Genomic DNA, 12,639 nt, shown 5'->3' on the forward strand with positions numbered 1-12,639 from the left:
TCACAATACCTCCTGGTGGAGGCAATTACCATTAATTTAGTTGGTTATGTTTTCTATTTTTCTGGTTTCATTTCACTTTATTATGTTTTTGCTTGTTTGTTTGGTTGTATGCATTGTTGTTTTTTTTTCCTTTTACTTATATTGAATGCTGGGTAACTGAATGTGTTCTGTAGGACAGGCATTAATAGAAGCATTCTACTTCTGCCTGGGCCTTTTCACTCACTAACCTGTGGGGAATGTTTGGAGTGTGGACACTGGTTGGATTATGTGATGACTGAATAAAGAATTTCAGTCATCTGAGAAGCACCATGTGTATAAAAGGTGATAAGTAACTGTAAATAAATGATCTGATAAAGAGCTCATCAAAAATAAAAGTGCTATCTGATGAATGCCATAAAGAGCAGAGTGGAGGCTGTGCAGACGGACAGAGTGACGGTTAGAGATGAGACGACAGCACTGAACGTATGCACGGAGTCTATCAACCCTCAGAACAGGAAGTGCATGAAGAAACAGGAAATGAAGAGGCAATGTTTACGCTGATGAGCATCTGAGGAGGAGGAGGAGGAAGAGGAGGAGGAGCAGAAATGAGGTTTGACAGCGATAGAAAGGACAGCACATCAGTAACTAGGACAGTGTAAGTGGAATAAAAGGAAGGAGCAGGTGGTTAATAATAGGCGTGTTAGAAAATATCAGTTCCGCAATATATCGTGATATTTCATTTCACAATACTGTATCAATATTAAAAAGTACTGTATGGATATTTTTCGGTATTTATTCAAATGCAGATATTGTGGAGGTTCATTTTTGTTTTTTGTTTTTCTTTGTTGATATTTTATTTATTATTATTTAACACTCTTATTTAATAATGTTTGTTCCTTTGTTGGGATTGAACTAAAATACTGTTCTGATGTTAGTCGTGAACTAATAGAATATGAACATTTGAACAGGATCTTAAACTGTAATGTCTGCAAAACCGAATTTCAGTTTGAACACAGGAGGGTCAAGTCACATGGTTATGTAGGGAGTGCCCAACTAATTAACTTGTACTTGAAGCTCATAAAAAGAAACAAAAGAAATAGTGCCATCTTTTGCCATAAAAATTTGAAAAACTGCATGGTTATGTAGGGAGCAAAAATTAACATTCATACAGACAGACTGCTCAAGTTAATCTCAATTAAGAGGAAATATTTTCCAGAGAATGTAATATTCATGTATATCAAATCCATATGAAGAGAATAGAATATCACAATTATTGATTTGAAAAGTTAAATCTATAGAAAGTGAAAGAAAAAAATCCTTCACAAGCTAGCTATTTTATGTCGAGACCTATTTTTGGTTATGTAGGGAACAAAAAAATCTTTTTTTTAGATTAGCGACACAATAATCTTAAATTCCAATGAGGCCATGCTTAAGCGGATGATTAAATGCTTACTTTCAGAAATTTCCATTGGTTTAGCTCACAGGTGTCAAACATGCGGCCCGGGAGCTAAAACCGGCCCACCAAAGTTTCCAATCCAGCCCGCGGGATGAATTTGCAAAGTGCAAGTGAGGGCATCAAACTCAAAAAATAATACCATAATAACCTATAAATAATGACAACACCAATTTTTTTCTCTTTGATTTAGTGCAAAAAAACATTAAATTATGAAAATATTTACATTAAGAAACTATCCTTTAACAATAAAATGTGAATAACCTGAAGAAACATGAACAACCTGAAATGTCTAAAGAAAATTCAGTGCAATTTTAACAATATTTTGCCTGTTACTAAATGTTTTGTGCCTTTGTATATCTGATCTATAATGTATATGTATAAATGATAAATCGAAGCATAATAATGATAAAATTGTACTTACATTTCTTAACAAATTTCATTTTTCAGGTTATTCACATCTTTTTTGTTTGGATAGTTTGTAAATGTAAATATTGGCAGAACTGAATGTTATTTTTTGCACTAAAACAATTTGGAGTTATCATTATTTATTGGCTATCATGCTATTATTTTACTGGTCTGACCCACTTCAGATTAAATTGGGCTGAATGTGGCCCCTGGAAGAAAATGAGTTTGACAGCCCTGGTTTAGCCCATTTATGTTTATGTTTATGTTTATGTTTACGCATTTGGCAGACGCTTTTTTCCAAAGCGACTTACAGGGGAAAACCAATTAAATCACTCAATCAATCAAATTTTATTTATATAGCGCCAGATCACAAAAAAAAGTTATCTCTTGACATTTTATATATAGAGTTGGTCAAAACCAGACTCTAGGTTAATTTACAGAAACCCAACAGAATCCATTTGATTAATTAGTGATAAAAAAAACAAAAAAAACATGCTTTTTGAGAAAACTGAAAATTCCCTACATAACTGGCACCATCTGATATTAAAATGCTTAAAAACGCAATTTACACCAATTTTTATGACAAAATTATTTTTATAATGATAAAAGGATGTATAAAAGGTCATAAAACTACATTGAAAATAGAAATATATGATTGAGATTTAGAACTGTAGCAATGATAAGTTATGTTATGATTCATTCTTAGATAACTTTCCAAAGGACTGAATTTAGTTCATATAAAAAGTTCTATAACTTTCTTGAAAATCCTTTTTTGACAAAAATTTTCATGGATTTAGAAACTTAAGATGTTATACTACTGAACTGCAAAAAGTTTGAAATCATTATCTCAATTCTAATTTTTTGATTCAAAGTCAATAGGTGTGTGACTTGACCCAAGAACATTTTGTGATATAACATTAGACCCTGTTGTGATTAAATAAAAATCAGACCAATGGCCCTGTAGCTAACCAGCCAAATTGAAACCTTTGAGAAATGTATCCAGATGCCATTTATTCTCACCCAGTTCTGTGTATTTATTATATTACAGAAATAGCCCATGTTTTGGTCATATTCCAATCCGATCTGTAAAAAATTCTAATTCCAACTTGATATCATTGATACTGATTTATTGGATCAATCCACTTCCTATCTGTTATAATGGGAAAATTTTTCAAAGTCGCACCAAATCCAGAATCAGATCTGGATTGAAATAATTGCAATCCCTTGTGTTGACATCATCATACAGAAGCTGTATACCAAGTTTGAAGTCAATCAGAACTGGAGTTTGGGAGAAAAAGACGATTGAAATGTTTTCCCCATAAGAGCCCATGTTAAATTTTGCGTCAGTTCCAGATCCAGAAGAAGATCCTGATCAGCATGTGGACATTATGTTTGGGTCACCTCCCCATCAGGGCTGGACTGGAGACATTTACACTGGATATCATTTATATTTACTGAGTTACTGCATCCATCCACTTCCTATCTCTGATAATGGGGACATTTTTCAAAGTTGCACCAAATCCAGAATCAGATCCGGATCCAAATAATTTCACTAACTTTTGTTGACATCATCATAAAGAAGCTGTATACCAAGTTTGAAGTCAATTGGAATTGTAGTTTCGGAGAAGAAGATGATTGAAATTTTTGTAACAGACAAAAGATGCAGCATGACGACAATAGCTTACGGCCTGTCGGCCGGTAAGATAAAAATGTGTTTAGTATTTGTGCAGATTTCTGGTGTAATTCAATTCTTCGAGGAAATAATCATTTTAAAAAAAGACACAAACCAAAAATTGCCTTGTTAACAGTATCATTATATATCGTGATATATCCTATCACGATCCTAGTTAGGGGTGTAAGAAAATATCGGTTCCGCAATATATCGTGACATTTCCTTTCATGATACTGTATCGATATTAATAAGTACTGTATCGACATTTTTAGGTGTTTATTTACATGGGTATTTTGCTCTGTTGTTTGTACTAAAAAGGTAGTGTTGTGATATTGCACGTCATGCATGTAGTTTTTTTTTTTTTTAAACGTATAACACTGTTTTGTTAAATATTGGTTATTTCAATCCTCCTAAAAGCACTTTTTACTGTCTGAAAGAGGCAGATGTTAGTTCTTTTGTTGGGATCATACAAAAATACTGTTCTGATGTTAGTTCTGAACTAATAGAATATGAACATTTGAGCAGGATGTGAAACTGTAATGTCTGTAAACATCATTTTATGTATTTATTTATTTATTTATTATTATTATTTAGAACAAAATTTCGTTTTTACAGAGGAAAGTGTTGTGATATACAGGGTGGGGAAGCAAAAGTTACAATGAACATTTAGTTGTTTTTTCTCAGCAGACACTACGTCAGTTGTTTTGAAACCAAACATATACTGATGTCATAATCATACCTAACACTATTATCCATACCTTTTCACAAACTTTTGCCCATATGAGTAATCAGGAAAGCAAACGTCAAAGAGTGTGTGATTTGCTGAATGCACTCATCACACCAAAGGAGATTTCCAAAATAGTTGGAGTGTCCATAAAGACTGTTTATAATGGAAAGAAGAGAATGACTATGAGCAAAACTATTACCAGAAAGTCTGGAAGATACTATTAAAGAAGAATGGGAGAAGTTGTCACCTGAATATTTGAGGAACACTTGCACAAGTTTCAGGAAGCGTGTGAAGGCAGTTATTGAGAAAGAAGGAGGACACATAGAATAAAAACATTTTCTATTATGGACATTTTCTTGTGGCAAATAAATTCTCATGACTTTCAATAAACTAATTGGTCATACACTGTCTTTCAATCCCTGCCTCAAAATATTGTACATTTTGCTTCCTCACCCTGTAGTATTAAATCCTCTTCTGATCAAATAAAAATGTATTTAGTATTTGTGCATATTTCTGGTATTATTAAATTTTTCCAGGAAATAATATCTTAGAAGAAGAAACAAAACAAACAACAAATATTGCCTTGTTAACAGTATTGTGATATATCGTGATTAAGGGTGTTAGAAAACATTGGTTCAGCAATATATCGTGATATTTCATTTCACAACACTGCATCGATATTAAAAAGTACTGTATCAATATTTTTAGGTATTTGTTTATTTTTGTTTTTTGTTTTCTTTATTGTTTATATCTAACTATTATTTAACACTGTTTTATTAAATAATGGTTATTTGAAGCATCCTAAAAGCACTTTTTACTGTCTGAGAGGCAGATGTTAGTTCATTTGTTTGGGATTGCGCAAAAATCCTGTTCTGATGTTAGTTCTGAACTAATAGAATCTGAACATTTGAACAGGATCTGAAACTGGAATGTCTGTAAAACAGAATTTCAGTTTGAACACAGGAACATTTTGTGATAGAACATTAGATCCTGTTGGGATCAAATAAAAATGTGTTTAGTATTTGTGCAGATTTTTGGTGTAATTCAATTCTTTCAGGAAATAATCATTTTATAAAACAAAACAAACATAAAATTGATTTTTTAACAGTATCGTGATATATCGTGATGTATCATATCGTGATCCTAGTATTGTGATTTGTATCGTATCACCAGATTCTTGCCGATACACAGCCCTAGTGAACAGTCTGACACATGAATGCGCTCAGTTGGACGGACACTCACCCTTCACCCAGCTTCTCCAGGACATCAAACACTTCCTCTGGCTGCTTGGTCAGACTGTCTTCACTCAGTTTTTTCAGCTGTCTGTAAACACAAACACACAGGAGGATGAAGAGGACGTCCCAGACCAGGTATGGCTCATGTGGACTCAGCAGAATGGCACAGTAGAACCGAACCACATGGAACTGTTTCAGATCTAACCCAGGTTCCCACTGACGTTCACACCTCAGAGCCCAAACACACACACACACACACACACCTGGACAACAGCTTCAACTCCAGTCCATTAAAATACAGATTTGATTCCACTTTTCCTGAACCAAAGCTTCTTTTCCTTCCTTTCTCTGCTGTTAAACATTTGCTTCCACTCTTGTGTTTCATACGCTCATGTCATGTCTGTTGTGTCCTTGGGTCAGACACTTCCCCGTTTGCCTCCAGTGCTACTCACACTGGTGTATGAATGTGTATGAGTGTATGGTGGTGGGAGGGGCCGTAGGTGCAATTGGCAGCCACGCTTCTGTCAGTCTGCCCCAGAACAGCTGTGGATACAAGTGTAGTTGACCACCACCAGAGGGAGAATGTGAGAGCGAGTGAAGAATGGATCCACTGTGTGCGCTTTGAGTATGTGTTAATAGAAAAAGTGCTATATAAATCTAATCCATTATTATTATTATTTTAGTGACGCACATGACCCAGGATCAACACAAACAACAGAAGAGACGAGGACTAAAGGCAGAACGTGTTCATATGTGGACTTTATTCAGTGGAGCAATCACTGACTCCTTTAAAGTTTCACACAAACATGTGTCTTAGTTCCAGTTCAGTGTTAGTGCTATGTTCAGTTGGATCCAAATGTGTTTTAGACTGAACTGACACAGTTTATACATGGTATTGGACTGGTTAATGTTTATTTATATCTATATTTACCTCCACCAGGAGATATTGTGATCACTTTGCTTTGTGTGTTTGTTTGTTTGTGTTTGTTTGTTTGTTTGTTTGTTAGCAACTTTAGTGTAAAACTCTTCCACCCATCTTTCCCAGATCTTCCCCACAGATAGGCCTAGGCCCTGGGACCAACCCAGTACATTTTGGTCCCAGTAGGCCAAAGTTCAAGGTCACAGCAAGGTCACAACATCTACAGTTTTCCATCTGTCATCATTGAGACATTTTCCAAAATTCATCAAAAATTCTAAACGACTCCGATTAGCCTCCAGTTGGATCCACCTGTAGCTTAGAACAATCTCTTGTATCTGGAACTAAATTGTCCACATCCACTGTGGAATGTGGACTCTGTGGACATTTACATTTAACACTGAAAATCCCATTTACCACACATTTTTCATTATAATGCAATAAATATTGATTGGAATTGAATCTAATTTGACAGACACATGACTGGTACCAAGCTTAAACTTTTTCTGCTGTATGGAACAACCTGGAAACTTATTTTTATTCCAGAACCAGAAACAACAACCACAAGAAGTATAAAAGTAGAAGGATACAGAAAAAATATGTATAATAACAATAACAACAGTACAAAAGTATATATAAACAAGTGTTTAGAGAACGCAAACCTCTGCCAAGCACCCTGAACGGTGTGCATGTGTGCATCAACTATTTCATCCATCCATTATCTTCCGCTTATCCGGGGCCGGGTCGCGGGGGTAACAGTCTAAGCAGGGATGCCCAGACTTCCCTCTCCCCAGACTCCTCCTCCAGCTCTTCCGGGGGGATCCCGAGGCGTTCCCAGGCCAGCCGAGAGACATAGTCTCTCCAACGTGTCCTGGGTCTTCCCCGAGGTCTCCCCCCGGTGGGACATGCCCGGAACACCTCCCCAGGGAGGCGTCCAGGAGGCATCCGAAACAGATGCCCGAGCCACCTCAGCTGGCCCCTCTCGACGCGGAGGAGCAGCGGCTCTACTCCGAGCTCCTCCCTGGTGACTGAGCTCCTCACCCTATCCCTAAGGGTGCGCCCAGCCACCCGACGGAGGAAACTCATTTCGACCGCTTGTATCCGGGATCTTGTCCTTTCGGTCATGACCCAAAGCTCATGACCATAGGTGAGGGTAGGAACGTAGATTGACCGGTAAATTGAGAGCTTCGCCTCTCGGCTCAGCTCCTTCTTTACCACAACCGACCGGTACAGCGACTGCATCACTGCAGACATGTGTCTGTTTCACATTTTTACTATTTTTTTTACAGATTCAAACCATTTTTAATTGAACTGAAGAATATAATGAACAGCTGCAGCTCTAGATGATACTGTAGTGTTTAGCGTGACTGCAGAAAACTAACTACATGTGAGGCCAAAGCCACTGACACATCAAAAAGGTCCAACTGTGCAGCTACATGATCAGAATGAGGAACCAGAGGATGAGGAGAACCAACGGCACAGGCTTTACTGGCATCAAACTGATAAAGAGTGGACGAGAACAGGAAGTCAAACACTTCCTACTGTCAGTACACAGACTAAACAAACCAGTACACAACACACAACTATCAACATCACAACTGTCCCACCAAGTATCAGCATGCGAGTCATTTCCAGATCACCCAGCCCTAATATCAGGGGCCTAGAATTAGGTAGGGACACTAGGGACACATCCCTACCAATATCCAGCCACTACTGAGGGTACTCACTATCAATACAATAAAAGATACTATTTAATGCCAAACAGATACACTTTTTTAAGGTTATTTGTACTTATTATTTTCATGTAATTCTATGGAAGAGAGCAACTGTTCAAAAGACACAAATAAAGAAAATTTGTAGGGAAAACACAATAAAACCTCAGATTGTAAATGTGATTCTAGATGTGATTTTATCCATATTTTGGGGAATAAATTACATGTAATAACTGAAAGTAAAAGACTTTTTTGCTCAGGCAGTAACTGGACCATCAAACTATGATCAGTGTATCCAGAATCTGTTCATATGTCATGAATCAACTAGGGATGGAACCATATGAAAATTTCATATCACAGTTATTCTGACCAAATTATCAGTCATCATTATTATCGTGGTATTGTTGAAATTGTGCACAAAATGTTCAAAAAGTACAAATACACACACTGAAATAATTCAACCAAGCTGTATTTAAAAAAATAAAATAAAATAAAATAAAATAATAGGCACAATGCATTTTCTGTTGCAGAAACATTCAAATATTAACCCTTAGTGGTCTGAGCCTATTTCATCCATTTTTCAGTCCTTTTGGTTTTTCCTTTATATACTATATAAACAAATGTTTACCATACCCATGTTTGGGATCTGTTTTTTCAGCACAACTTCATCTATATCATCTGTGTATTATTTTTCACTTTAACCTACTATAAAAACATAATAGGACAGAAAACACAAAAAAATATATAAAATCCGATTTGAAAAATGTCTGTAATTGATCACATAAATAACACACAGATGCTTAATGAACCTTTTCAAACACTTTAAAAGTGAATATTGGTTCCAAATATTAGGTATAGAAAATTAAAATTGTAATAAATTAAAACTATACTCAAATATTTAACATAAAAGCAGATCTTTACATAGGCGTTTTCTCCCCTAAAAGTGGGATAATCAAACACAGTTATCATGAGAATTAGAATTTAAACGGTAATACTAACCACTGGCAATTTTACTGCGGTTTATTGTTATACCGGTAATGGTTCCATCCCTAGCATCAACATACTGATGTCAGATGACAGACAGTAGAGAGGAGGAAGAGGAGCTGTAAATTCACAGGTGAGGTTCAATAACAATGCATGTGTTAGTCAGTAGAATAACTTTGCAGAATGCATTAAATTCTTATATTGTCTTTAGATATTCAGATATTCATTATAAACATGTCAGTTACTGACTTGTTTTTTCTGACTATGATTGTTTGCTTGTTTGATCAGCTCGACATGATGTGAAATTATGATTGCAAATGTAAAAAAAAAAAAAAAAAAAACCCATCAACTTTCAGGAGTGCTTTTGTGTCCCCACCAATGCCAAAATCAAACCTACTCCCCTTGCCTAATACTGATCTTGGACCAGTTCAGCTAACCCTGACCCCCTACCCCTGACCTGGTCCAGTTCAGCTAACCCTGACCCCCTGACCCAGACCCACACCTGGACCAGTTCAGCTAACCCTGACCCCCTACCCCTGACCTGGTCCAGTTCAGCTAACCCTGACCCCCTACCCCTGACCTGGTCCAGTTCAGCTAACCCTGACCCAGACCCACACCTGGACCAGTTCAGCTAACCCTGACCCCCTGACCCAGACCCACACCTGGTCCAGTTCAGCTAACCCTGACCCCCTGACCCAGACCCACACCTGGACCAGTTTAGCTAACCCTGACCCCCATCCCCTGACCCTAACCCGGTTCAGGTGGACCCGGTGGAGGGTCCCAGATCTCCGGGGGTCGGACTTTTCTGGTGCCGTTACCTGCGCGGGTGGTTCCTCATCTGCACTTTGTCCTTGTTCTCCATGTTGTCTCTCTTCTTCTTGGGTCGGACTGGACCGGTTCTGGTGGTTTGTTCCAGACTTGCCTGAGCCGGTCCTCCTCGGTGTGTTAGCTAGCAGGCTAACAGTTAGCCCGGGCTGCAGTTCGGCAGCGGAGCCGCTTCTTCTGTCACTGCTGGAAACACTCGGTGTGTTTGTCCTGTTTTAGAGCTGGGGGGGCACACGGTCCAGGTTCAGCACACGGCCCAGGCCTCTGCGGGGGGGGCATCCTTCACCTCCGAGTCCCGACAACTTTTGACCTGTTTGACAAACCGTTTGGCAGAAAACCAGGAAGAGTAGAGAAGAGTAGCAGGAAGGCGGGCCAAACAATGAGTGCACTGCCGAGGGGGGGCACCAGGGGGCGGCAAAGACACGGGGAACTGCCGAGGGGGGGCACCAGGGGGCGGCAAAGACACGGGGAACTGCCGAGGGGGGGCACCAGGGGGCGGAAAAACACTGGCAAAAAATAATCTGGATGTAAAGAAGCCTTTGGCTCATTCTGACAGTCCCATTACTATGCACTGTCCCTTTAAATAAATAAGTACAAATATTCATTCTATGTTCTGCTTTCAAAACCTGGAAAAAAATAATATACTAAAACAAAATGTAATTGAAATACTACCAATCATTAGTCTTTAATCCTAATGATTCATTTTACAAATGCAGATGTTTAACAGACAATCAAACCTTGTTAATTTTTCAAATTTTAATTCTAATAAAAACACTGAAAACACAATTAAAACTAGAGAAGCACTCACAGACCTCAGCCAAGGCAGATCAGTGCACCCCCTGATCACCACCAAAATGTAATCATTTGTTCCTTGGGCCAGTATCAACATTTCCTGAATTTTTTATCCAAATCCGTCCATAACTTTTGAGTTATCTTGCACACAGACAAACCAACGCCGGCAAAAACGTAACGTCCTTGGCGTAGGTAATAATTCCTTTACAGCTTTATGAAGCATTAGGTTTTTTGTGGATTTTCACCTCTTAATATTAAACTCCCGTAAATACACTGTAGTCATTATAAAGTCACCACATTTAAGAAATAAGCTCACAGATCCTTTAAATATGAAGTTTGTCTTTTTCCTATTATCTTCACTGCTTTTGAACTAGATGTTAACGGTTTATTGACATAAATATAAAGCCATGTCAGACACTCATCTGTCACTTTTCTGATACTTGATCAGTTCTTGAAGTGTCACTGACTAAACACACTTGACATGGACCTTTGGACCACCTGGTCATATAAAGCTGAAATCTGTGAAACCGTTCAGTGTTTAATGGTTTGTGTGTTCTCCACTCAGACGGCTGTCCAACCTCCTCCTGCCGAAGGTTCCCTCCACTGAACCCCCCATACACACACACACACACTCTCCAACAGCGGTCAGTTCTACAAATCCAACACACACTGGGTTCATTCAACATCATTGCCATATTTGTTTGTTTAATACTGGTCTTCATCTTTTCTTCAGCTCTTCCTGTTTTCTTCTTCATACTTCCTGTCAGTTTGCCATCATGTTTATGTTTATGTTTACGCATTTGGCAGACGCTTTTTTCCAAAGCGACTTACAGGGGAAAACCAATTAAATCACTCAATCAATCAAATTTTATTTATATAGCGCCAGATCACAAAAAAGTTATCTCTTGACATTTTATATATAGAGTTGGTCAAAACCAGACTCTAAGTCAATTCTACAGAAACCCAACAGAATCCTCCAGGAGCAAACACTTGTGACTGGTGACAGTGGCGAGGAAAAACTTCCCTTTAACAGCAGAAACCTGGAGCAGACCCAGACTCCTGGAGGATGGACGACTGACTGGACCAGTTGGGGTTAAAGAGAGAGAGTAGAGAAGGGGAAAAAGAGAGAGCGATAGAGATAGGGACTGGGGAGAGGGGGAGAAGGGGGGAGTAGGGGGAGACACTTGGAGGCGGTTGAGGATAAGTGAGTGGTGATGATGAGGGCAGGGAAGAGGCCGGACCACCGCAGCAGGTCCAGAGATAATCGTGAAAGAATCTGTGATAATCCTGGGAAAAACCTTATTAGAATATTTAAAATGGAATGTTTGAAAGTGCTAGGACAGGAGGTGCTCTCGGAAGAGCTGGGTCTTCAAGAGCTTCTTGAAGATAGGCAGGGATGACTCTGTTCTTGTAGCACTTGGTAGAGCGTTCCACCAACGTGGAACAACCCATGAAAAGAGCCTGGATTGTCTTGTACAAGGTCTGGGGACCACCAGACTACGTTCCCCAGACGAGCGGAGTGGTCGTGGGGCGACATAAGCTTTTATTAGTGCACCTAAGTAGACAGGAGCAGACCCACGGAGAATTCTGTAGGCTAGGATTAAAGATTTGAATTTGATGCGGGCAGCTATGGGTAGCCAGTGTAACTCAATGAGTAAGGGGGTGACATGTGCCCTTTTAGGCTGATTGAAGACCAGACGCACTGCTGCATTCTGGACCATCTGTAGTGGTTTGACAACACAAGCTGGGAGGCCCGTTAGAAGAGCATTGCAGTACTCAAGACGGGAGATAACCATAGTCTGCACCAGGAGCTGGGTGGCCTGTTCGGTTAGGTATGGCCTGATCTTTCTTAGGTTGAACAGAGTGAAACGGCATGATCGGGTGACAGAGGCAACGTGATCCGTGAAGGTCAACTGATTATCAATCATGACTCCCA

General features: G+C 38.8%; 1 protein-coding gene across 1 annotated transcript in view; it reads right to left on the bottom strand.

Moving 5' to 3' along the window:
• LOC115419989 (serine/threonine-protein kinase 3/4-like) overlaps window positions 1-10,283 on the bottom strand; it is a 34,495-nt gene extending 24,212 nt beyond the window's left edge. Inside the window, exons 1-2 of the mRNA XM_030135085.1 lie at window positions 9,905-10,283; window positions 5,482-5,562 (exon numbers count right to left, since the gene is read on the bottom strand). Coding sequence (XP_029990945.1) covers window positions 5,482-5,562; window positions 9,905-9,948 — 125 coding nt within the window. The 5' untranslated portion in view covers window positions 9,949-10,283. The remainder of the gene's footprint in view (window positions 1-5,481; window positions 5,563-9,904) is intronic.
• Window positions 10,284-12,639: the final 2,356 nt, after the last annotated feature.

Source organism: Sphaeramia orbicularis, chromosome 5 (genome assembly GCF_902148855.1).
Source record: "Sphaeramia orbicularis chromosome 5, fSphaOr1.1, whole genome shotgun sequence".
Lineage (NCBI taxonomy): Eukaryota > Metazoa > Chordata > Actinopteri > Kurtiformes > Apogonidae > Sphaeramia > Sphaeramia orbicularis.